Source organism: Colius striatus, chromosome 5, assembly GCF_028858725.1.
Source record: "Colius striatus isolate bColStr4 chromosome 5, bColStr4.1.hap1, whole genome shotgun sequence".
In the NCBI taxonomy this organism is placed as follows: domain Eukaryota; kingdom Metazoa; phylum Chordata; class Aves; order Coliiformes; family Coliidae; genus Colius; species Colius striatus.
Window position 1 is genome coordinate 54,144,375 of NC_084763.1, and position 27,824 is coordinate 54,172,198.

General features: G+C 37.1%; 1 protein-coding gene across 1 annotated transcript; it reads right to left on the bottom strand.

Annotated features, from left to right (window-relative positions):
- Position 1: 1 nt before the first annotated feature.
- Positions 2-27,603, bottom strand: SLC39A12 (solute carrier family 39 member 12). Its single transcript, XM_061996910.1, has 11 exons — positions 27,354-27,603; positions 24,663-24,870; positions 22,075-22,271; positions 18,729-18,900; positions 15,822-15,994; positions 14,132-14,284; positions 12,861-12,971; positions 10,535-10,598; positions 6,953-7,111; positions 5,387-5,574; positions 2-227 (listed from the first exon to the last, which is right to left on the bottom strand). The coding sequence occupies exons 1-11, from the start codon at positions 27,492-27,494 to the stop codon at positions 99-101; spliced, it is 1,695 nt and encodes a 564-aa protein (XP_061852894.1). The 5' UTR covers positions 27,495-27,603; the 3' UTR covers positions 2-98.
- Positions 27,604-27,824: the final 221 nt, after the last annotated feature.

A 27,824-nucleotide genomic window follows, 5' to 3' on the forward strand; every position in this document is an offset into this window, starting at 1 on the left:
CATCTCAATTTACATTTATCACTAGAGCAGACGTGACAAAACTGTGAATAATGCTATCCACTGTCATAAGTGGCACTTCAAGGTTTCCAACAGAAAACTTATATTTTAATTTTCTGTTCATATACAGCCAAAAGGAAGAGGCAAAGCCAGCCTAATAGTAATCCAAGGTTCTGTAGGAGAAACATCAACCAGGGTCGCCGTGTCTGAATATGAGTCATTTCAGGAAGCTAAAAAAAGAATAAGACACAGGAATGAGAGCCAGATATATCCATCTCTGGGAAAAAAAAGTCTTATGGGAAAACAAGGCAAGCTTCATTAAAAAAAAACCCTTTCAAAATGCTGTTTCTGAATATAGCTATTAATCTGCAGCATGTCCTACACCTTGTAACAACATGGATCTGGACAGCCAAATATTTAAGTGAATCCTGTTCTACCTATTTTGGTTCTTTTACTGAAACTGACAAGAATTATAAATGAGAGTCCAAGGTTTGTTAACTTCTCAATAGTTTTCAGAAATGTTATGCAGCTGACTGTAAGGAAATGCTTATTTAGTAAAATTAGTGATTCTCTTTTGTGGGAATAAACTAGCTTGAGGGGTTTTTTTTTTCAGTACCATATATAGGGCAATTCTGCTCTTGCTGAAATAACTGGAAACACTTCTATTTACTTGGGCTTTACCAAACACAAAAGTAAAAAATGGGATTTGAAAAATATGCTTGAAAAAACCCCTCCTTTTTAGTATTTGATGTTGTGAATTTTAAATCAAGTAAAAGAGCAACAGCTGTTTATAGTAATATTTAAAGCTACTTACATTGACCTGTCACCCTGAGTTCTCTCTTTTATCAAAGTTTTAGACAAAATGTATATCTCAATTGAGCCTACAAAAATGATGCCTCAGGCTCAGACTGTCTTTATGTATTTATGTTTCATGTATTATAGACACCAGGAGAGACACTTATAACTGCTGACACTTTCACATCAACTTTGGAAATAAATATAGAGCAATAGGCTGGTACCTTTGGGTACAGGCAATAACCTTTGAGTTTGGTTAGGGTTTGTGGTTTTTTTCTCCATTGCTTGTTGTGAACTTCAAAACAAGAGTGAGTGGTCCTGCCACTCTCCCATTATCCATTGCTGCTCCACTCCCAGCCTGCAATTGAATGAAGCTACTTATTTCCTCTGCTCTTCAGAGCTTCCTGACAGGAGCTGTAACAGCATCAGCCACTGGGAGACAGTGGAGTGGTGCTGATCAAGAAGGCTAATAGGGTATGTCTACATCTACTTGCTATGCTTGTCCTTCCTTCTGTCAGAGGGGGTTTTCTGGATCTGCTTCTCCTTCATTCTTCTTCCTCTGGAAGTTGTCATGGATCCCTCAAAACAACTAGAATAAAAAAATCTGCCTCCACTTTAAAGTTTTGCAGAAAACAACTGGGGAAACCCAAATGTCCTGGATCTTTGTAACAACTAGGCAGTAGTTTAAATTATGGTAGGTATTCACATCTTAGCCATGTAGTTATATTTAATTTGTATGTAAGGATCATCAGAAACTTTAGATCTAATGCATATATGAAAAAATCAAAGTTCTGATGTACATCAAAAGCTGAACTGATAGCTTGTGTTTGGAGCATGTGGGTTTTTTTGCTGTGTACATAAGTAAAAACTGTTAATTGAGACCAAGGCCTGAATCCAAGGTTCCAGTCTTGACCTTTGGTCTTTTTTTATCCTTCCAATCAGCCTATTTTTTCCTCTTCCCCTGAGTGAGCAAGTTCTCTATATTTAGAGAAACTTTCCTTTCCTACTGTTAAAGTTAGTATTTTGTCTTATTGCTGTCAATGCCAATTTATGTTACACATGCACAGTAGAGGAATTCTCATCAGCTACTACCCTTCTTATGTCCAACACAGACATCTACTCCCTCCACCTATCCTATGTGCATCTTAGCAAGCACATAGATTATTTCTATAGTCTTATGTGACATCCCTGCTGATCTCTGAAAATAAAAGCTGATTGCTGACACGGTATCAGCTGTGGTTCCCCAACTCCCTTTGAACTCAAATGTGTGTGGTACAGCAGTTAAAAGCTTGTTGTTTAGGAACCACAAAGCATATTCAACTGGCAGATGCAAAACAGTTCACAAATTAAGAGAAGACAGCACAACACCCAAGCTGTTGGAAGCCAGCAAGCTTGCTAATGCTTGAAATCTGTTGGAGGCAAAAGAATTCCTGTTAATCAAGGGACTACTCTATTCCCACTCCAGATCATGTTATCATGAGTACACAAAAAATATGCTGAAAAACTAAGCAGCAGCATGCTGAAAGAAGGCATGAGGGGCTCTCAGCCATGTGCTGGCTAGACATATATGCTAAGGCACATATGGCCCAAATGCTGTGCTGCAACAGCCCAATAAGTCACTTTAAAAGTACATTTTCATCTCCAAAATCCAAAAGATTTTTAAGGTTAGTCAGAGAATATATCCATTGCCTCAGAGAGTGGCTGGCTGGCTCCTAGCTCTTCTCCTTACTATCTTTTTCCCTTCTATCTTCCTCTTTTCAAATTAGACACCAAGCCTTTCTGGTCAGGAGCCATGTAAACCAACATGATCTGTACAATCACTCAGAAATGATGTCCTAGTCCTTAGGATTTAATATGATGCATGTCATTTAATAAATCTTTATCTATAATGATTACTTCATGGATACCAATTTCAGAGGCTGACACTCCATTTTCAAGTTTGTTTCCTAAGAGGAAAAGGAGACATGTTCTGTTTAAGAAACAATTCATTAGGAGTCAGCTGGTCTGTTCCATTCCATATATTGGTGTCTCAAATTTCAAGGTATGTTAAAGAAAAGGTATTTTATTAACTAAAAGACCTTTGGAAATAGTATAAAGTTATGGTTATACTTATGACTTTTAAGTACAAAAAAATCTCACTCTACAGCTCATAAAAAGCTATTCAGGGGGATTAAATTTTGTTTAAACAACACATAAATCCACAATATTACAGGTGTTTACTCACATGAACATCTTGAAGCAGCAATTTACACTGCAATTTGACACCTGTTAATACACACTTGCAAGACAAAATACTCCACCTTTCCACCTCCTCACTTACTGGGGAGATCAAGTTTCTGCAGAATTCCATGGTAAAAAATGATGAAGGGTATAAATCATTTTCTCTTTTGTCCTTTCCCTTAGATTTCTAAAATGATTAGTCTACCCTGCTTGTTAATGGAGCTAGAATGTCATTTGTAGAAATGAAAAACCTTTAACTAACCACAGAGGTAGTTTTGTGCAACCTTGACTGTGGCACCAGTCTCACCGTGCTGTCCTGTTACTAAACCTCGACCTCACACACCCTTGTTCAATGCAGAAACCACAGAAGTTGTTCAGTTTTACTTGACTGTTGCTCTGATAAGGCATGAATGTGTGCAAGCCCATAAACAAATGCTGAAAATTACAGTCAAGCTTTGTACACCACTAAGGATTTGTACACCATGGATAGGAACACTGATGATTGCTGTTTGTAGGTGAGAATGCAGCAGAGAACATAAGTTATTTCTGTGCAGGAAGTTGAAAAACACATAAAGCATGCCTGATCTTCCTTTGAGATGCACTACACAAACACACAAATCTTTTCAGATCCATAAACTGCTGCAGTGCTACAGGAATAATATTTAAATAAACTAATCCCTGTGATCCTCAGCACTTGCACTTCTGACAAAACAGGGGGGAGCAATCCAATGGCAGGTTTTTTGACAAAATGCAGAGAAGGGCTGATTGCAATCCTATTCATTAAAGGGAGCTTAGAGAAATAAGATCCTCCCCTCTCCTTTCTTTCCTCCCTTCTTTCTCTTCTTCACATCAAGAATAAGATTATAGCAAGAAGAACAAGGTCCCTGTCTCTGCCTGAAACTGTGTCATGTCTTGGGATTTACAGCTAACACCATGCTTTGAAGACTCAGGGTGAACATGGTGTTCTAGGAGCTTGTGGATCCCTGATGTATGCTGTATACTGGAAGAAAAATATGCCTAAATCATTTCAAGCCACATTAGTAAACCCATGTCTACTGAGTCAGTAGGCAGCCTCACTTCCAAATTTCTCTGTGTCAGAATAACAATGCAACTTGGTGCACAATGTTCTGGTGTGTTATTTACCACCTCAGTCAGGACTGTTGACACATTCACAGTCCTTAGCCAGTGCCCTCATAAGCTCTCAGGAGTTCTTCGTGTTCACTTCACTTTTGTTACATTAGCAAAAACAGACTGAAATACTCACAAGGTCTAAGGTCAATTATGACAAGATCTTTAAATGGGGTGTAATAGTGGCAAGGCATATCAGATTTAAAGTATTATGGCTGAACCTGGTAAATTATATCTCAGGCATGAGGTGGAGGTTGGTAGTGACAGCCAGGCTTGGGAAAAACAGTAATACTTTATGAAGATACAGAACTTCTGTTTTTCCCTCTCAATCTAATCACTTGAAATATTTCATCTTTGTTCAGAAGTTTGCAAGCACCTTTAGCACCCATTTGGTAAAAAGCCATGTGACAAAACTAGTAAGGTAATTAAGGTCTACATTGTTACAAGTACTAACAGTAGTTAGCCATCTCTTCAATAAATGATGTAGCCTGAAGCATCTGCATGAGTTATGCTTCCACTACAGACTCCCACAATCCTTAGACATTCTTCCTACTGTATATCTTTACAAATTGTTTTTCTGTTTCATTGCTATTGAAGTAATAGTGTGAAAAATATCGGGCAAATATGAAAAATTTAAGGCAACCTGATAGGTTTTTAAGTGCTTAAGAGCTCATCCAAACCTATCTGAGATAAAAAAGCTGGCCAAGAAGAGATAAGAATAGGATAAGAATAGGGTATTCTTAGGACTAGGATAAGAATAGGATAGAGATAAGAATGGAAAAAGAATCTTGCATTCTAGTTCAGAAACAGCAAATTCTGTTTAAACAAGGGATGAAAAATATGTAAAGGGCAAAGAAAAGGAAAAAAAAATAACTAGCTGCTTCAAGATTTAAAAACCCTCTGCAGGTTCAAGCCGTAGAATCACAGAATGGTAGGGTTGGAAGGGACCTTTAGACAACATCTAGTCCAACTGCCCCTGCAAAAGCAGGTTCACCTCACATGTGTCTTTATGTTGTACTAAACAACTCTTTCTGATTTTACTAATTACATCCAAAATGGCAGTGACATGAAACAGAATCAGGTTATTGTTCTAAGCACTGCACGTGCATGGAGCAAACAATATGCTCTTCCCAAGAAGCTTAGAAGCTCATTTTCCCTCCAAGTTCATCCACCTGCATTTGTCTGACACTCATCTCTGATGTGGCTATGTTAAAAAGAAAATATAACAATAGACTGAAGTTCTCACCATTTCTGCTAAAGATAAGTACAAGAACATTCCAGCTGTAACAGTAAAAATCCAGTTTTGAATGCACGGGTCATTTGATACAGAAAGGCCAATATAGAGTCCTAAGAATGCTGTGAGTGCACTTATGAAATTCATCAAAATTGCAATCCTGGTGGGCAGCCCTGTACTTAGCAGCACAGCAAAATCTCCTGCATAAAGAAAAAGACAGAAAAAGCATCATTCAGCTGATATTTGTAAGATTCTTGGTAATAAAATATGAAGGACAATAATTAAGGATATACACAAAGCTGGTGAATGACAGAGGTCTGCCCTTAGCTTTCTGTAGAATTAGTTATAAACTCATCCTGTGTGGAAAAAAAATGTATAAAGCCCCATATTGACTTGTATTTGTTTAGCTGTTCCTAAAGATAGGAAAAAAAAGTGGCTTTCTGTTAGTTCTCGATGTTCTCTCGATGACATTTCCAACTTGGATACATGCAAAAGCGAAGTCACATGCTTTCCCAGAGTTTCTAAATCTTTCTCAACTGGGAATTTGCCAGTTCAAATCATTTGAGTACATTTGCAACGTGGTTTTTGAGTGTTTTACAGGTGTTACAAGTCAGAAAAACCTATGCCAGCCTGAGTCCAGTTTCAGTTCAATTCCACTGTTTCCAGAGCTAAATTAAACCTTGGTAAATTGTACATCAGAATCTCAGCACAGATTTTTTTTCTTTCAAAAGAAATAATTTCATATGTTCACAGTAAAAGATTTAAAAACTTCTGCTGTGTGAGTACAGAAATGCCACTTGGACACTACTTGGACACTACTACCCCAGAATTAAAGAGGTCCATTTTGGGGCTAACTGGTCAGTATTTTGGTGCAAACAAGAGTCACCCATTTTACAGTACTTCCTCATCCCACCTTTCTGTTTAAGGAAGTTTTCTACATAGATAGCACATGAAATCTTCAGTTATTTGCAAACAGAAATGAGAATCTGCAGCTCTCATCTCAAACTTTCCAGTTTATACGTATTCATCAACACAACGTCAGGGACGGCTTCAAGCATACGGAAAGATTTACCACAAGGAGATAATTGGGGGTGATGTTCAATAGATGTTCCTGTCTACTAGTAAAATGAGTCATATATCTTCTTTTATTATCTTGTTATCCTTGATTAGCAGCAAAAATGCAGATAGCATGAGGAGTGCATTGTTAAATGGCTCTGCTGCACATTAAAACTCTTGGCTAGCCTGCTGTGTCACGCATGCCCGTTATGCACACATGGCTCTTATCCACAGCTTACTATTTTTTGTGTCTGGAAACATAAGAACAACAAGTCACTCTTGACCTGATGGAGAGAGGGAGATGTGATGGCATCCAATAACGAGGGAAGAAACCTCCTCTCCTTTTGGTGAAGGGGAAAGAGAACAGCCTCTTTACAAACCCATCTCACACATTAATGTTACAGTTCATGATAATATCAGTAAGACAAATTCCCACTAATGTCATACAGGAAAAAATTCTTTGACAAACCTGGAAGTACAAAGCAAAATCAGGAAAATTACACACACATATATATTTCTTACCCATTTCATGAGGAATTTCATGGCATAAAATAGTAATGGTCGTTGTCACACCTGTTTCTGTTGAGGACGAGAACGCGGCTCCTATTACCAAGCCATCAGCAAAATTGTGAAGACTGTCACCCACCAGAACCATTATTGCTAACAAGCTAATTTTCTTACCTAGGAAAAAGCAAATAGACAAAAAAAACTCAGAAGTTTTAACACAAAGACATTGTAATTTTTGTTATGTTACAAATTATTCGGGATTTGTCACATAAAAGATTGCAAAAAGAATAATCAGAGGGAAACAGTGTTTATCTGTTTTCTCCTTGGTATTATACTCCTTGCAATACACTCAACATGAAAAAGTAGGTTGTAGAATAACTCAGAGATGCAAATATCAGGAAGCAGTAGCTTTTATTCACTGGGTCAACTATTAGACAATAAACTTAGTTCAGTTTGACTCCAGCCTCACTATATGTCCTAAAGGTTTCCATTAATCTTTCCCTGATTGCCGAAATTCACACAAATTTTCTTCCATTCTGGATGTGTTGTTTTTATTTTAAAGGTGGGAGTTTTTTCTCTGTCACAGAACTGCACAGCTACAGTGAAGATGAACATTTAGTCTCATGCAGATGATCATTTTAATATTTAAAAGCATGTTACTACTGAGTAATGTTTCAGAGTCTGTTTTTCATGAGATTATATTACAGTGCAGGACAGAGATGAAAGACAAGCCCGAGTTTCCCTATTAGGAAAGTGTTACAGCATGCTCATTTCCAACTTTTGTTCCAATCAATTAATGGCTGTTATGCTTATACAACTCCTGTCTGCAGCATCACTCGTGGATGCAGATGACTGGTTTTCTTTCCCATGTTGTTCTGTGACTTTGCTTTAGTGGGAAACAGTACACTGGATGTTCACTATGAGGTCTATGACATGAGAGGAAAGGTGCTACTAGCGATAAAAGGGCAGAAATCAAGCCAGGGAATTAGAAACAGTCTCTCTGTCCAGCCTATAACCCAGAGAGCCATGTAGCATGCTGAATGGATTCATGGAGAGGGGTTTTATCTTTTCAAGTAGCAAGGAGGCTCCATACACAGACTCGTTGTCTGGGCTGAGCAACATATAATTGGCTCCCCTATCCTGTACTTTTTTTGATCCACTTTATCCACAACCTTACAATCAGGAAACTCATCCAGCTTCCCTCTTCACATTATGGACAGAACATTTTGCAAAGGGTTGCTTTCATGCCTGAAGAAGCAGGGCAGTGATTTGGGCCTTAAACCTCATGAACTTTCCTGACTTTTGTTGGCCTTGCACAGATATAATGTGACAGTCTAACGAGCTAGTGTGGAGTTCCACTGAACTGTCTGAACACAATTATTACAATATTTCACTCCAGTCATGTTTTTTTTCAGAGATGACCATTTTACAGTGATGGGAGAGATGTTTTTCTTACAGAAACTGGCTAGAAGTCTTCAGACTATTATAAAAAAAACCCACACAGCACATAAAAGCCTAACAAATGTATTCAGAAAATCCTCCCTAGTTGCCTGGGAGCTCTGTGGGTTCAGAACAATTGGCAGGCTTGTTAGATTTTCCTGCCAGCTTCCAGAACCAGACGTGGATGTCCCCAGTTTGCACAGTTCTTTCTAAACGCTATGGGCAGTTTAGAACCAATAGCACAGGGCAGGAATTACGTAGAAATGATAGATTGCTGCATTATATTAAGTTTGTGATTTGTAATAAGGACCAGTGAGGACAAAACCATGACCTGGCCTGAGATATTATTAGGCTGCTTTATTTGAATATCTGGTTGTTGAAGAAGGTATACCATGGTTACTGGAACTCAGTCCAGGGTGATGTCTGCAATATAACATAGGGATCAGGTTAACGTTGCAGGGAAATTGCAAATATAAGCTCTGTGAACTTACTTAACTAAAAGTTAAGAAGCTGCATATATAAACAAATCTGAATGTTTATTTTCACTTACTTTCAGCATATTTTAAACAAACCTCGTTACTAGCAATTATCTCAGTGCATTATGTTGATGCAATAGTAACTATTAACTTATTATCTGAGCAATTTCTATAAAGCCTTTTGTTCTTAAACAATCCTACATCTGTTTTTGGTATTTTTCTTTTGCTTAAATAGGGGGTCAGAACTCAGAGCAAATTCTATTTGATAATGGGTGCAGGACTCCCATTATAGATTACTCTTTTAAAGCTTTGAATAAAAGTTTAAAGCAAACATTTATCCATAAATACATCTTTGTTCCCCCCCCAGTGTTTACATTACAAAACTTGGTTCAGTATCAAGGTACCTGGGTACATTTATGCATTTAGATAAGGTACCTGGGTACATTTATGCATAAGAAGTGTAGCCATACAAACTTTTGAAAAGATGTGTTCTCAAAAAACCTCTAAAACAAAACAACCTCCCTTCCCTCCTATGGTGTCACTTACTGATTTCTAAAAGAGGCAAAACTGAGGTATGAGGAAAAAAATGGAACCAAAGAAAGGAAATTACCATGAAACTATCCCAAATTTAGTTATACAACAAACAACATTGAGACCACTAGCTATTTGTTTGCAGTTAGTAATTAGTGATGACTGAACAGAATGGAAACATCTAGACGTGGACTAGACAGTCACACTGAAACTGGCACTGGTTTGTGTATTGTTGGATAGGTGAGACCGAAGAAATGGAAATGGAGATTTCAAAAGCCACAGAAATGGAAATGAAATCCAAAAAACCAGAGAAGAATATTAGAAACCCAGAAGAAGGTACAAAAATTATGAAATAAATGACCAAAAAAAGGGGAATTGATTATAATAAATAAACTGATTTCAATTAAAATGTTATTCCCTCAGTTGAATGACTGCAACTCCAGAAATCCACCAAGGTCACAGCATCTTAAGAGTTGGAAGGGACCTCAAAAGATCATCCAGTCCAACCCCTCTGCCTGAGCAAGTCATTCAAGTACAATCAAATGCAGAGGTTAGTTTATACTCTATTTTCCTGGTTTTTGGACTAAGTCTCAGTAAAATAGAAAAGATGGGAATTACTTTGAAGCTCTCTGAAGAAAACAGATTATCCTAAAACTAAGAACCATCACGAGCCCATAATTCTATGCACGTAATAAATCCTTACTGGTTTAAAGAAGCTATTGCTTTACTGGGTAAGAGAAGGAGGAGAAGAACTACAGTAGTACAGTGAGCCAAGAAAACAATCATTTCACTGCCTTCAGAAAGAAAAGCCCACGAAAAGTTTACAAAACCTTTGGTGCTTTTTCAATAAAAATCTTATTTGCATTAGATTTTGTGTCTTTTCCTTTAAGCAAAGGCTTTAGAAAAATGGTTTGCAACAGTGAGTAAAGAAGCACTAAAGCATGGACAGTATAAGATTAATTAATTGTACAATGCTATGGTTAGCAGCTGAAAAGGTCTTTAAGCAGACATTAAACCATGTAGCCAAGCACCATCAGACAGGGTGATGTAGCACATAGCAAATGCAGAGCTAAGCCAGCTTCAGGCTTTCAATTCCATCTTAGGTCTGAAGGCTTTTCCTGTTACTTGCTTTTTTTTGATTGATACTAACTTGTTTTGCTGATCGCCTTACTCTCTGGAGGAACTTCAGCACACTCAGAATCTTCAGGGCTTCTCTAGTTAAAAGCAAAGATAATGGATCAGTGTTAAAGGACTCTTCCAGCTACTGTTATAAATACAGGTAAATATCAATAAGTTCAAGCTTTTTTGAATTAAAGATATTCACTGTTATTTGCATAGATATCATTAGAAACATTTATTACACCGTCAGTGTAATTGGGAGTGCAGAAACACATAAAAAAGAAATCTCCCTTGCCCAGAAAAGGTTACAGTCTAATTCAGGTAGGAAGAAAGACATTCCAAAGCAGTGTCATAACCCAAGACAATCATATTTCTGCTTGAATACACAAAAATCTGAGCCAAATGCAGAACTAAAAAGGACATTATAATTCAAATAGTATCTTTTGTCTTGACTGAATGATTGTGGTTTCCTGCTGGACAGGGTGTCTACGGGATTTCCAAGGAAAAATGAGTCTCTTTGGAGCTTGTGTACTTCACAGTTAATCTGTGAAAAAACAAGACTAAAAAAGATGATCATAGGTAGATTTCAATGTCAAAATATAGATTTTTTTCTTCTGGGTGGTAGAACCTCCAGTATCTCACTTCTTGGCCTTAAGTTTAGGCTTTGTCTTGGTGTCAGGCACCACTGGTTGGGCATAGAAGTACATGAGTACACTCCAGTGCAGTGAGTGAAATTTACCCTTATTTCATGTGAATAAAGGAACAGTATCTTTGTCCTTATCCCAGAGAGTTAATTTGATGCATCAGCCCTAACATTTAATCAACAGAAAGTACGACTGTAGAAAGAGAAGCGAGATCATGAGGAATCTCTCTCTCTCTCCCTACTTCCCTGGGACTTTTCTTTCTGACTCAAGATATTATTAGAAATTTACACAAGGGTGAGATAAGCCCCAAAACTTGTTTGCTTGAAACTAGAAAACCTGAATTTATAATCACTATCTTTTCTTCTTTTGGACAAGAAAGCGTATCAAGGTTATTAAAGGCAGTCAGTGAAGTGTCAACAGCTACAGGAAAGAGTGCTTTGTTAGGGATAGCAGCCACCACTCCAAAAAATATAGCAGTGATGTGTACTGGTTGCAAAACAGGAGACATTCCTTGGCTGGTATTAGCTTGGTTGGGATGTGGGATATGTGCTGTAGAAGCATGAGGAAGGAAGGGAACGAATTTGGTTTTTAAATTCTGCATTTTATAGGAAAAATAAAAGTCTTTAATTCCCATGATTGCAGCCAGTCATATGAATTCCAGTAATTGTTCCACTTCTCTTAGAATATTTATTCACATGCCACTTCTTTGAACTCTGAGTCAAAACTGCAAGACTAATCACTGACCTGAAGGATTTATAAGCTTTTCTTAGTCAACCAGTGTTTGTCTTACTATTACTCACATGACTCTGAAAAATTGGCCTCTCTTGTACAAACTAAGTCAGGCTAGGTCATGTGATCTATACATAACTTTAGGGGAATCTTGCAGCTGAGAGGAATGAAAAGCTCCTTCATTATAATAAACAGGAAGCTATGACGTGGGTCACAACTCAGTAAACATTCTTCACTTGTCTGTTTGCTCTGCATTCAAATTGAGTGTTTCCCAACTGTGTTTGAGATTAGCAGTGGCTCATGAGGCTCTCACTCATCACAACTGCTCTAGTAAAATGGAGTTCACATACAGAAGGTCTCAGGAACCTACGTATCTAGATACTACACATAACCTGAAGAGATTTATTGGAAAAAGAGAATACAGGTTAGAAGGCACGAGTCAATTTAATTTGCAAAGATGTATACTCTCCACAGACCAACAGAAAATGATGTAACTTCCTATTGTAGGTAAACATCACTCCAGATATCCAGATTGTTTATGTTACTGTTCAAATCTGTGGAATAATGCCCAAATACAGTGCAAGATTTCATCTGTTGAGTAATCATGCACAGCTCTCACTGCAGAAAATCCTGACGTTTTTCCCAAGGGAGAGGTTCCTTGCATGTGATACATTTTTCAGAAGGAAGGAGGAGGAAAATCTTCAGGAATTTTGTCAAGGAAAGGCAGTGCAGGAAGTGGATTGTTATATCAATCTGATAGGCACTTATTAAAAGTGATTGGAAAAATCTCTTCCAAATATCTGGCAAATCTCATCCATTTCAAAAGCGAGAGATTCCTGACAATCAGGTCATGTAACAGGGGACAAATCAATAAAGACTGAAAAAAATTACTGATTTATTACGTTAATTTGGGTTATTTTTTTGAGGAACAAACAGAGAAAAGAGGACATAAAATCAGGGAAGTATGGCATATTGGTAACCTACCAACTGTATGGTTGAAGTAGATTTGCCTCTGCCTGCATGTTCATTTAATTCAGATTCCACTGGAAGATCATGGGAATGTCCCCAGTGCCCATTAACTAAAGAAAGACCCTGCTGAATGAAGATGCTTTGCAATTAGTTCTGAAACCCACTGAACACAGGTGTAGTCTTTCTCAGCCTTTTGTGAAAGTTTAACATTCATAAAAGTTATTTTTCAAGACAAAAATGATTGTTGTCTGACATTAACATTTCTTAATGTTTGTTTGGTTAAAAAAAACCATGGGGAGTGAATCAGAAACTTGTTGAGAATCACAATGCTTTGACAAATCTTGTTTTGCTTTAAAACTGAAGATTAAAACTTGAAGCTGCAATGGATAGAAAAACTAACTTTAAGAATTCATCTAATTCTCAGTAGAGCAAGCGTAAAATATTATGGGATGATGATAAAGCTCTTATCTCTAAATAAGTAGCAAAAAGGACTACTTTTTGCCAAACAAAATATCACTATTATGAAAATGCTCTTATTCTATTAATCTTGCATAATATTCTTATGGCTGACTCAAAGATAGTGTGAATAGAGACTCACTGCTACATATCTAAATCAGGCCAGTCACTGAACAGTCTCTGTATAACACAACAAGCAAAGGCTAAGTCTCCCATGCTGAGAAACTTAATGAGCCATCACACTTTGTGTTACATTATCTTTGTGCATAATCATATTTTCAGGCACCAGACACACTGAAATAAAGCAAGAGAATTACTATAAGCTTGGCAGTGAGCAAGGAGATATTATTAATACAAGATTGTAATACTGGCTGCAACATCATTGTATATTTTGAAGTCTATTCATATAGGGGTCAAAAAAGGTGGAAATTTTAAGATATGCTTGAAAATATCTTGCCCTTACATCTATGTTTTCTTCCTCTTCAAATAAGCCCAGGAGAAACAGTTGTCACTGTTATTTCATATGGATCCAACACCCTTCACCTGCTCCAGCAAGAGTCACGAAAGGATGCTTAAGGAACACCTTCCACTAACTGTTTCCTTCTTGTGTTATAAATACATGGAACACGTTTATGAAGCATACCAAACCCACAGAGCAAAGCAAAACAGACATTGAAGGTCAAACTGGTAGGAGTACTTTGGAAGGCAATTTTTAATGCTTCATTTAACTCATACAAATGATAATTATTTCCCACGGTCATTTTAACATTTTGTGCACTGTCATATCTCAAAATGATTTCTTTTAAAGGATAAATTGTACAAAGCTTTACCTGGATCCGTGGTGTTACCAAAAGAAAGAAACATTTTTCTATCAGAAAAAATCCATGAATTCCTCCAATTGTTCCCAAAAGTTTCCAAATATATTCTTTCCCCTCATAGAAATGTTCTACCTCTTGTGCTTCATGTTTATGTAAACCAAGAGTCTAAAAAAAGAAAAGAGAGAAAGCAAAAAAAATTGAATTGGCAATGTTTTAATTTTTGCCAGAGTCATCCATAATGAGTTAATTCAATTTCTTTTCAAAATTTCCTTTTGTGATCTCTTCAAACTTTACATTGTGTTTCAGCTGAATAGCAGATGAATCAAATAAATTATTAAGGGTCCTTGCTACACTTCAACATCTCTCAGTGGTGAAAGTAACATTACTTTTAATAACAGTTCAATTAATTTTCAGTTATACATATATCATAGAATGGTAGGGGTTGGAAGGGACCTTTAGAGATCATCTAGTCCAACCCCCCTGCAGAAGCAGGGTCACCTAGATCAGGTCACACAGGAACATGTCCAGGTGAGTCTTGAAGACCTCCAAGGAAGGAGCCTCCACAACCCCTCTGGGCAGCCTGTGCCTGGGCTCCCTCACCTCAACAGTGAAATAGTTTTTTCTTATATTTAAGTGGAACTTTTTGTGTTCCAGCTTCATCCCATCACCCCTTGTCCTGTTGCTAGCTACTATAGAAAATATGTATCTCTCTATATCTGGTATATTTTGTTTGGAGTATATTTATCTTTTAACAGTTACTTGCATCATCTTCAGATTTAAATTTCACATTGAAAATAATCCATAAAGCTTTCTGCTGGTAGGTGTGCTTCCATTTTTCCTCTAGTGGCACAGCATGGTAACCCTCCTTTACTCTGGAAGTGGACACATTGAAGGCTACTGGAGATGATACAGCTGGTGAAGGAGAATATTTTCACACTCATTGAGTGTTTCTTAAAGAAACAGATTTGTTTGACATTCACTGAGAACTGCTGTCCTTAAACTGCTCTCCCTGTTCTGTTTCTGGAGATCAGTTTGAAGAACATTTTAACCAGAATCTCAAGTGAAAGCACCAAGCTTTCTTTCAAAGACCAGTTGAAGTCTACTCACAACAGTTGTGTCATATCAGAGATTCAGTCAAAAATAAAAGAACACACAATGGAAAAAATTGATTCCATTTTACATACTCTCCTAATCTTTAAATTTGTTTTATTAATATAGGAAAAAAAACCCCACAGTACCCATTTATTACAGTTCTTCTAGGCAGCAGGTTTAATTATGCTGACAGCCCCTGCTTCTCTGGCACATTATGTGGAGGGGACTGTGGATGCGTCAAACAACCTTTGAACAATTTCTCCTAAAATACATTAGATAATCTGCCTCAGGAAAGAGGTTAACACACATCTAGAAACCTGGTTTGCATGGGACTTGTGGGATTTCTGATTTCTGTGGGTGAAAATAGGAGCAGTATTTTCTCTGAGTTCATCAAACATTAATTTTTGCTGCTTACTATTTGCAATCTCTCTGTGAACTACAAAGTGCAAATGTAATTGGAGTGCTGGGTAGTTGGTTTCCAGATTTCATGGAAGGCTTTCTTTTTCAACAGATGAGCATTAGCCAGGTTTAATTTAAGCTTTTCTCTGTGTGTGTTTTCACTCACACGTGCATGTGTCAATGTTTTGAAACACAGCTGTGTGTTACCTACCTGAGGAATAAGGTGCAACAATGCATCTCCAGAAAGGGTCCCAACAGCCAAACCAACAAACAGTTGTAAAATGAGTGTATAGACTTCTTGACAGGAGTTAAATAGAATGAGGGTTGTACCAAACATAGATCCAATAGTAATAAGTAAAACAGCAACAGTGCCGTAACCATATTCTGTAGGGAAAAACAAAATAAACCAAAAAAAGGCACCTTTAATGATTTAATATTTGTATTTGTGTTTGAGCATTTATTTTGTATCTGGTTTTAAGGCTATGTTTTGCCACCTCTGTACACAAACACACAGAGGAGAAATGATTCAATGTCACATAGATTTTTCTACTCAGGTGTGATACAGATGACAGGATTGGAAGCCTAAAAAACATTCATTTGGGGGGGCTTTACAGGTAATATAATGCAATGCTTCCAAATTCACAACTTAAAGAGCTAAATAGACAGCATCTGTGCAGATTAGAGACATTCAGAGAAGCACAGTGAATGCTGGTCTGCATTTATTTTCTCAACAGACTCTATTCTATGTCCTGCCATGCCACACCTGTCTATCTTTACAGTCAGCATCACATTACTAGCTGAATCATATTCAGTAAACTAACCAAAGCCTAAAACCTCAGATCGATGTAGGCATCTAATTTAAGTTCTAAGCATCAACTTTTTCACCCAAATTATGTTTACGAATGTGCTGTGCACATACACTTCTTTACCTCCTACATCAGGATCACCAACCCATTTTTCCCAGGTTATTGGGAAAGTTCTAACTCTTACAAGTTACATGCTGCTCACGTTTCCAACCTTTTTGCACAATGTGAATCCTGATTTATCTGTATGAGAGTCTTATGATGGAGGTAAAACACTGATGAGAAACAGACAAAGAAACTAATGCCAAAATATTCAAAAGTGTCACTTAACGTTTCACACTTTAATAGTGCTGCAAGTGCTCAGCACTTCATAAAATCAGGCAGTAAATTTCACAGACTACACATCCAAATACGTTATACAGTATAGTAGATATTTATGGAAGGTCAGCCCTTGCCAAAATAACACAGCCTGTCAGTAAAATAGAACAGAATAAAACTAATAAGCCTATGCTGAGGTCACTAGGTCACACATAGGTCAAACATGAAGTCTTTTTCCTATCTCAAGCCAGCAGAAGATTCCCTGTGGTCATAGAAACTCTCCTTTGCTAAAAAGCACAGGGAAAGGGCTGCAGAAGTGACTCTTATTAATTCCATTCAATGTTTGAATAGTTGAGTTTTTCTCATATACATAAATCTCTCACTTGGGAGAATCTCACTCAACAGAATTTGCCATGAATCTTATATGAAACCTGGGCAACTTAGTCCATCCTTCCTTCTTCTGGAGAGCTATAATGATCCTTCCCATTCTGTGTGCTTCTTCCCCCTATAACCATACTTGGGATATCCACAAGCTATCTATGCTCTTATCTAACATGCTTTTTGAATTCACCCTTTTAGTTCAATAAATCTGCACACCATGGAATGACAGCTTAGCTCATTCCCACAAGCCATTTAGCATGTGTAGCTTAAAGTATAGATAGAATTTAGAGATGGAAAGTGCTGTTCCATAAGGGATTATTGTCTGGTAGGATGTAGGGAAAGCTTATTAGCTCTTAAAAGATCTAGTCATCTAGAGCTGGCCACGTAGAAATTGTGTCTTGAAGGTACTGATTGTAGCCTAGAAGTGCTTATTCCCAGCTCCCAAATCCTCCACTAGAAATTCATGCTCCTTGCAATTAGCACATCTATGTTTGCAACCACTTCCCAGATATTGATGGTTTAACGTAAAAGCAAAACCAGGAAACACATTAAGAAGGCCTAAGGTCATATAAGATACAGATACTTTTTTTTATACAGTGAACTAGGGATTGGTTACATAAGAAGTTGAATCAGCAGAATGGATAGGGAGAAATCCCTGAAGCAGTGGTATGTGAGGGCTACAACTGCAACTAGAAACAACCTGATTATACTCTCAGTTCCTGTTCTAGCACTGTCATACAAGTCCTGCTTGCTGTCCATGTGACTGGTTTTCTGGCTGTTTTTCTTTCCCACAGTAGTATTCCCAAAGCTTCTCTGGAAACTATCACAAGGTTAAAACCCAGCAACATTAAAACAGAACTTATTTACATCAAGAATTTGTCATATCACAATATAGCCTCGAGGCTATATGTAAGAGGAATGTGATGATTCCAACATAAACCTTGTGGAAATTTCACCAATTAAGTCATTATTGCCCATCAACCTTTTGATAAGGACCTGTCATTGAATCATAGAATGGTAGGGGTTATAAGAGACCAATCCCCCTGCAGAAGCAGGGTCACCTAGGTCAAGGCGCATAGGAACATGTCCAGGAAGCCCTCCAAGGAAGGAGGCTCCACAACCCCCCTGGGCAGCCTGTGCCACTGCTCTGTCACCCTCACAGTGAAATAGTTTTTTCTTATGTTTAAGTGGAACTGTTTGCGTTGCAGCTTCATCCCATTACCCCTTGTACTGTTGCTAGCTACAATAGAAAAAAGGGATGTCCCAACCTCCTGACACCCACCATTTAGATATTTATAAACGTCAATAAGATCTCCCCTATGGCCACAAGCTGCCTATATCAAGCAGTTCTCTAAGAAATGAAAGAAAGCAAACTTAAAACTTTACACACTGAAACAGAATTCTGTTTAATATTATACTGAGACTGCTGAATCCCCTCACTTTTCAATACAGTGCTATTATCTAACATGCAGGCTATGAAATTAATATAGTGCATATATTACAGAAGGCATAAAGGTTTTTAAGTTTATCAATGAATGAAATGTCTCCAGAAGTTAACCCTCTGCACATCTTCATCAAGATTTTCACAGTGCTTTACTGATAACACCATAACTCACTTTCCAAAGTTGACGGTGGAAGCTTTGTCTGCTTGGAGTCAGGAAGCTGACATGAACAACTTAACAGCTGCTGAATGATAGCTGGACTGATTTGCTTGAAGTGGTCCTTAGAAATGGAGGAAGAATTGTTTCTTAAAAATATCTTCACAAGTTCATTGGCAGAGAAACAAGCCTATGTAGAAAAGTATATACAGTTACTGAACATGGTGCATATAGCTGCATTTAGTGCTGAGGTTAATTATTGAATCTTAGAAGAACACAAAGCTATACAGCCTAGAAAAAGACTTGTTTTCCATATAATCTTTTCTGGTTAAAATATTTACTTCTATTACTTCAATTATTGCTATTTCTTTTTTGCTTTCCCAACTATCTTGATACTACTACATATTTCAGAAAGACCAGAATCTTTGGGATGAAGTAACATAATTTCTGTTGAAGTCTGTTAATATCATGATGATCTGATTCAGCAATATCTTTAACTATTTTGTTGTCATATGTGCCAACAAAAATATTTTAATGCTAATAGAAATCACCTTTCTAGCTAGCCATGTCAGACTACATAATAATGTTATTTATGTGATATACTACCTGTATCGAGGCAGTGATATTTGTCTTTGTGTTGCTTTAGTAAGATATGTAACTGATTTCTTAAATTCATTTAACAATGGTCAGCAAAGTAGATGTTATATAGACTACATTGGTGTAAAGATCACTTAAAAATTGTATTATAGAATTGCTTTGTTTGGAAAAGACATTTAAGATCATGGAGTCCAATCACTAACCTAACATCTCATCTACACATCTTTTAAGCATCTCCAGAGATGATAACTCTACCATCTTCTTGAGCAGTCTGTTCTTCATTGACAGGATTCTTAAATGCTGGAAGTTCTCCAATCTAAACCTTCCCTGGAACAGCTTGAGACCATTTCCTCTTGCCTTATCACTTGTTTTTTGGGAGAAGAGACCAACCCCCACCTCATTACAACCACCTTTCAGGTAGTGGTAGAACAGAATGTACCATGTTGCATTTGCAGATGAAATCCTACTGGGACAAGTAGTCAACATGCAAATGGGCACAGCTGCTATTTAGATAGATCTTGACAAGCTAAAGAAATGGGCTGACAAGACCTTTAAAAGGCCAGCAAAGACAAATTTATTGTGCTTCAAACATAATAACCCCATAAAAGGCTGGGAAAAGCTGACCAGAAGGTAGCTTTGCAGAAAAGGCCCTCAGAGTCCTGACAGACAACTTGAACATGAGCCACCAGTGTGCCCGTGTGGCAGTGAGCAGGAACTTCACACTGGGCTGCATTGGCAAGGGTGTAGCCAACAGGCAGTGGGAAAAGATTATTGCCTTCCACTCAGGACTCAGCACATAGTCCACATCTGGATTGTGTCCAGTTTAATAACCAGCAGTACAAGACAGACACTGCCAAATTGGGGAAAGAAATGGTTAAATTAGATTTGCATATTCTCAGATGAAAAACCAGATTAATCGATGGATGGATGATTTTGGTTTCCAAAATCCATGCTTCTTTATTAAGGAATAATAAAATAATACATTAAACATTGTGACATAGTTTAATTGAGTTTAATATTATTGCTGGTTTTAGATCACTTGCTACTTGCTTGTTTTAGGTGATTTTTTTTTAAATTAGAAGAGACAATGATGATTTGAAAGGAAAACAGTGACCTTTTTTCCTGTCATGTTTCAAAATGTAATTCCTATCTAAACAACAGATTACAAATCTTAATGTAATTAGACAACAAAAGCCACAAACGAGTCAATGGATTGTATGTAGCAGCACATGTTACTAATGGAGAACAATGGTTATTATAGATATGTGCAGAAAGCAGGAGATAAAATTAGCAACACAACAATGAAACAACAAAGCATTCTAGGGGGATTATATGTCAACGAAAATAGATGTAGCTATAAAGAAGAGGGAGAGAATAATACTGAGAAATGGGAGAGAAATTCTCTTCTCTCCAGATGTTTCTTCATTATTTTTTTATCTACACAGACTATTTGGCTCTCAGTTTGACTTCCAAGCCTCAGATATTTCCCCTGAACACTTATCTTCTGAGTTACAGTCAGTCTCAGAAGTTCAAGAAATTATATATTGTGTTTTATGAATTCTTCTTTTGGTGGAGAACAATTTTACTTGTTGGATGGATAGTATCACCATTGATTTCAGTCTTTTATAATTTAAAATTAAGCTGAAAAACATTTCAAATGACCTTCATTTAAAATGATTTTGAGACTCTATTAAATGCTTCGCCATGCTGATCAGTATGATTCCCTTTTGTGGCCATCTGGAAAGCAATAAACACATTATATAGTATGTATTCAAAATGCAATAAAATTTCACAGGTTAATATCTAAATATGCCATTTGTCTCACTTCCACATCATAAAATGGCCACACAGCAAAAGTCAGTTCACTTATTCTCCTAAATGAAAAGGAAACACTGTCTTTGAGTTAACTTGAAACGTTAACTCAAAGAAACTTTCTTTAGTTGTAAAGAACTAAAACCAGAAACTTATTGTTTCAAGTATATATTTAAAGCATATGTGTAAAAATATGTACAAAGGATATATAAATATATACTTATATACAAAATATGTACTTTGAAGTCTCCATTTTTGCTAAGGCATGTTTTCCAGTCTAAAGGATGGAAGTCAGTTACCATCTTAATTGTTATAAACAACTGGTTTTTAATTTTTGCATATTTAGGATAAGAATAAATCATCTTTTATGAGCTACTGCTCTTCAAAGCCTTAAAAAATAATACAGGGTAGGAGCTAAAGCTCTGTTTTACAGACTCTGTACTTTTTAGAGGCTTCTGTACTGCATAGAGTGCTATTAAAAGAACTTTGAAATATCCAGTCTTCAGTTTACAGAAACCTTTTAAACACAATTTACACAGAAACCTTGTTTTACTGTTTTTCCCTGGTATATAACAACTATTCTTTCTACAAGGTCACTTGGGGGCCCTAGAAAGTCTGCAACACAAGATCACAAGAAATCTCTAATAAATGTGTGAAACCTCCTCTGTGTCTTGAAGAAACACCTGATTCTGCTTAACACTAAACATTCTACTAACCCCTCTCAACTACTTTAATGGCACATTCCACATCCATAATTAATACTTATATTTGAGATTTAACACAAATTAATACAGAAATGAATATAACTACATAAATATATCTATAACAGTATCTGCATGACTTTTTGAAACTAATAAATTCACCTCAGAAATATTGTTGTGTTTGCAAAGCAATCAGAACTTTTAGCAGCGAAATTCCGTGACCAATAGTATAATAACATAAAAAATAGATTAACCTGGTCCCACTCTGTGTTCCTTTCATGATCTTCAAAATAACCCTTCAGATAGTCTCCTTTTGTATGGTTTCCTTTGATATTACTGGTTCCAGTACCTCTGATGCCCACACTGTAACGTCTTCTTTTGTGACTGTGGAATTGTCCAGTTACAGTGCAGGTCTTTTTGGCTGTAAGCACATTCAATAGTTGTTCTAGATCTAGTGATTTATTAGAAAACAGATATGTTAACGTGGGAAAATACACATTAACAAAATATATATAACCCAAACTGTTAAAATTCTGTTAGTTTTAACATTAATTCAACTCCTCATTTTAGTACATTTTCTCCCCGGTTTGTTATTGTAGGTAATTGTCACTTAGAAACACGTCCAGGAGTTCAATATGCTCTGCCTGTCCTCACTCAGATATTTGCCTATGACTGTTTCAGAGGAAAACAGATGTGACCAAAAGACACTTCATCTTCCATTTAACCATTGATCTCTGTTAAATTTTGCTGTGTAAATGGAACACCATGATAAGGTGCTATGGTCAGGTATTTGCATAACCCAGGAAGGCCAGGAACACAGATCCTTTACAGGACGTGCTGAAAGCAACTTTCAGGATGCTGTGCTGCCCCTTGCACTTCAGAATTGGAACACAAGGCAGTGGATTTTCTCTCTCCTTTGGTTAATCTGGAAGCATGCCTGGTTATAGTATGGAAGTAGGAAGGTGAGAGCCAGGATCCCTAATCCAAACCTGAAGCAATGCAGGGATGTAACCCATGACATAGCTTGAGTGCAATGTGTGTGCCTGATGATTAAATATTTGGTTATATGAGGAGGTGTGCTCTATCCTGTCTTACTTATCACCTTCCTTCACCACTGCATTTTCAAGATGAAGTCATAGTGATAGTTTCTGTAAACCTGAGCCTGTCCATTGGAAACAAAAGCAGCCCACAAATTAATTTCAAAGGAACTTAGATCAATGAGATTAAGAATGTTTCTATCTGATAATTCTTTATTTTTTAAATGCTGTTACAAAGGAAAAAGCAAATGGTATAACCTTAACAGCAAATCTCACAAAAGATTTGTGATAAAGACTTGTGATACAATGTAAAAAGACTTGTGATAAAATATTTGTCTACTATCTTTGTCTTGAGCAAACAGATTTGAACAGAGCTGAAGCTGGATTTATTTTCTAAATGTATTTGCTTTTTTCCCTGTATTTTCTTTCTGCTCATGCTGCCTTTTCCTTGTTCCTTCCTGCAGTTTCTCTTCAGAATTTCACTAGATTTAAAGCACCAATTTAATTAGCTCAGTCTTAAAATATATTTACACTGTCACAAACTGGTTAAGAATATTTTCTCTGAATTTCACCTTAACTACATCAACCATAAAGCCTTGCTATTGTCTTGACTAGATTCTGGATTTCAGCATATATAGCTACTTAGTAGCACTGTGCCCAGATGGCTCCATCAATTCTTGTGAGACAATTATTTTAGAAGATCTATTGTGACAATTTTTAAGAAAGGCTTTTCCTGCAAAATCAGTTTATGTAAGTGAAATCTAAAAGGCCAGGTTTTATAGAGCTGAGGATTTTCTACTTTTCTTTATTAGTTATTTCTGTCATTTGATGCACCTCCGTGTAACCTAAGGGATAAAAATATTTTTTACCTACTTTTTAAGCTGTTTTAACCCATACTTAATGTGACTTTTCAAAACTGCTTTGAAAATCTTGTGAAGTGTTACTATTAGCAGTTACCACCAATATGGAAAAGTAGATGTCTTATAATAACTTTCTAAATCCATTGTAGGCTCCTGGGTTGACAGTTTGGCTTCTTAAACTGCTAAGCAGGCAGAATCTTTTACAGAACTTAATAGCAGCTGCTGAGACTTCAACACTTTTGTTTTCTTTAATTATTTTTGAACTCTCCTATACTTCTATTTTTTTATGGCCAAGTAGCATTTCTGATATGTCTAGCAACAGAGGTCCTAAAGAAAATGAACTTTTCATATTCTGGGATCACTTCCCAGGCACTAAGATCAGAAGGCAAGTAGGGAAGCACAAACCATAAAGATGTTTCCGGGTACAAAAGGCAGATATCAGGGAGCATTTGGTCAAAACAAAGTGGTCTGTGTCTAATTCATCTCTCCTGAGGGTACATCTACACTGAGCTATGAGTGACTAAGATGTCTAATCTGGCTACCATACAAGAATTATTCCATTTACCCCTAAATGAGTCTTGCAATGTATAAAAATCAACATAAAGAAGCAATGTCAATGAGGCCTCAGTGAACTCTGCCCCCACAGCTAGATTGCTACTTTCAGAGCTCTCTTGGGTCGTTCAGACTGTGCTGAGCCATTAATAAATTAATGTGACGGCACACATTTAACAATCTCAGTAACAATTTGCTTTGTACCTCTCAGAGAATTATCAAAATAAGGAGTTTATTTTCCAACCTTTAGGTTCAGAAGCAACTGCTTAACTGATCTAAAATAAAATGGCATTTAAATCTACAATAAAGGGCAAAAAGTATTTTGGGCATTTAAAGGTAGTTTACATCAAATCTGTGTCACAAAAGGCAACTGGAAGTGAATAAATAGCTTACCTGTCACTTGGAGCTCAGTGGTACTGTTTAGAGAACTGAAAATATATTTTATAAAGAATTCTGGGGAGGGTAAACTTGCTTTGCCCATACAGACTCCTTGGAGAGCCAGAGTGATGATTAAAGCAGCCAGACGTGGAAGAGTGTGTTCATCGGCACCATCTCTGTCCATTATATCAGCGTTTTTCTCCAGAGTACTCACATCGACACACTGAAATCAGGAGAAAACAGCATAAAGGCAGCCCTGGTCACCTCCATTTAAATAATCAGAGTGACAGGAGCTAAAACTAGAGAAAACACTTTCACAGACAGCCATAACAGAAAAAAGAAATGCAGAGTAAAGCTGGGATTGACAGCAGGACACAAATGTGAAACAGGACATTTTCAGGACAACAGGGATAGAATAAAAAATCTGACATTTTACTCAGTGTCTGACAGGCCAGAAGTGCAGTCCTTCATTCAGGTTATTTTTCCTTAGCATTTTTTTCATGCTCTATTATTTGTGTCCTCCTCAATTGCATCTACACCTACTTCCAGAAAGTGGCAGAAAAGGGAAGATTTCTTGTTGAGGCGCAGGAAATCGACTTAAACAACACAGATTTTAGGTCTTTATCTCAAACTTCATAAAGAATTCTCTTCAAGTTTTTAGTTCCCTACCTATTAAGTGGAGTCAATATTTTGCTGTGGGTCAGTTATCTGGGGACAATATGGAAAGCTATAGTTCTGCAGATAAAGGGTGACCTCCCTGCTGGGTGACTGAACAGGAGTGGTATACAGTCGTGTATACCCATGTGTGTGGATGTGTGCAGCTCTGAAATGAGGGAGCAGCTCTACCAGTCAACTGGAAACTTATCCCTGTTTTCTTTCATTTCTGCCTTTCTTGTTTATTTTCACTGCAAACAGTTGGAGTCTGAGAGAAACAAACAAATAAAGGTGAAAATTAGTTAAATTCATTTGTCTCTAACTGGTATTAACTACATTGAAAAGTCAACTAGATGAGCCAGTACACTGATAATGTATTTTACACATTCTCATCTCTCTCTATATATGCCTCAAACACCGTGGAGAGAAGGCTGGTATTTCGTGTCCATTCATTACACATCTACATTTCTAAAGGCCAAAGTCTCATTTCTCATTTCAAATAATACATTAGATGCTTTGAGTGAGTAGAGGATATTTTCTGTGCAATCAAAACATACAAAGATCCACTGAAAATACTTTTCTTCTTGCATCATTGGCCCTTTTCCACAACTCAAGCATTGTGATTCTAAGAAGTATTAGTCTACAATGTTTTGAGTACCTTTCATTAAAAAACCCCCTCTTTTTCCCCATGTCAGTGAGTAAGGAAGTCTCTGTTACTGAACAGCCTTGACAAGTGATTATACTGCCAGCATAAACAAACAGACCAGACAGTAAAACACTTTATGGTTTGTTATTCAACTTTCAGATGCCAAATACCCACCGATGCCTCTTTATAGTTGCCCAGACACCACTGGAGTTCTTGGAAATCAGCACGTTCACCAAGAGTCAGAACCAAAAGTACTGGTCAATGAATAATTTATGATGGGAAACAATTACACAAAGAACACACAAAGAGGAACTGAAGGCCCTTGACATTCTGCTGCACAGCCAGGACTCCTAGCCATCTTCTGTTTGCATAGGAAACTCTACTACAGTATGGTGTAAATTAAAATCTAAGGAAAGGAAAATGGCAAATTCAAACTTTGTGATCAAGTAAATTTAACTGTATATTATGAACAGTTCTAAGGGGTTTCTCACTAGAGGTCAATTTGTACTTTAGGAGCTATCTAATCTGGCACAAACTTATTGGCCATTGGAAGGAAAAGAGCTTTTCTTTAGATTGTGACCTCTAGAATATTATTATATTCTACTATTATTTTATAGACTCCAGCTGAGATATGGAATAACAAACAGTTTTGAGAAAACTTGTTACATGTTTCCTGACATAAAAAGGATATTTGCAGCCGAATACACTCAATATGTCTTTCTCCCAAACTTTAAATTTAAGCTTATCTGTAACAATCATCCCACAAGGCATATTCGTGCTGGTAGATAATTAGTCACAAATGTATGTGTCCCAACCGAAGGAAATCAATATATCTTTGGACAGACTCCTTATTCCACGCTGCTTTGGTTGGACATGGAAGTGAAGGACTTGGCAAGGATTTCATCGCAGCAAAAGGATTCATCATTTCTGCTATACAGTCAGGTCAGTTTTGGAGCTATTCTGCTTTATACCATTTAAAGACAACCACTGCTAGTATATCTATAAATATTTAGTGTATCTATAATAAATACAAGAGATGAGAAAGTATTTTCTGTTCTTGAAGATGACTCCAAGAACTCGCATCTACAAAGCTATGCTTTTTTTCATTTGCCCTAAGAAGGGCAGCTGCATTGAAATTACCTGCTGGGAATGGTCTCTAGCATGCACAATCTCTCCAACAATACCTCAGCAGACTCTGTGGAAGTGTTAGGTAGCACATGCCAAAAGCAAGTCAAGAAGTCTAGTATTAAGCAGTACGCACAGCAAAGATTAACGTTCAGCCTGTGCTCTCACGCTGTTATTTACCAGTTTTCTGGAGGAACACGATACTGACACAATGTCTGAATTGTTTAAAGGCATTATATCAATAATAAATACAAAGTTATTTTTACTTATGTTTTGTTTACCTGGGTTTCAGAAGTTTTAAAATGTTGCCTTACTGCGGCCAAAATATCTTCAGTTTCATTCCGTGAAAAATAGTAACAGTCTTCATCCCGTCTTAAACTAAGCATATTCTGTAGGTAGAATTTGTAATCCTTATTATTCATGCTGAGTTCTGAAGGGCACACATCTCTGTGATGGAGAATGTGGTAGAGGAGAATAAGAGAAATTCTCTGAAACACTTCTTCGCTGAGATTGTCTTCCAAAGCCCCACCAGCTGATAGTAACAAAGCGTCTGGTTCAAGGCACTGTGGAAAAAACAGAAATCAATGGAAATTCAAGTAACACACTTCCAGTCATCTACAAATACAAGCATAGATGACAACAGGAGAATTCAACTCTTACATTTAAGTGATAAAACCTAGGCCTATACAGATGCAGGCTGACAGAACGGCAAGAGGAGGATGTAGGTAATTCTTTGATGTTCTATGACTGCA

Excerpts from the sequence above, each read along its gene's own strand:
- SLC39A12 (XM_061996910.1), bottom strand. The coding sequence starts at position 27,494 with ATGAATAATAAGGATTACAAATTCTACCTACAGAATATGCTTAGTTTA. Across the intron at positions 24,871-27,353 it reads TTAAAACTTCTGAAACCCAG|TGTGTCGATGTGAGTACTCT; the intron begins GTAAACAAAACA and ends TCCTGATTTCAG. Across the intron at positions 12,972-14,131 it reads TGGTAACACCACGGATCCAG|CAGGGTCTTTCTTTAGTTAA; the intron begins GTAAAGCTTTGT and ends ATCTTCATTCAG.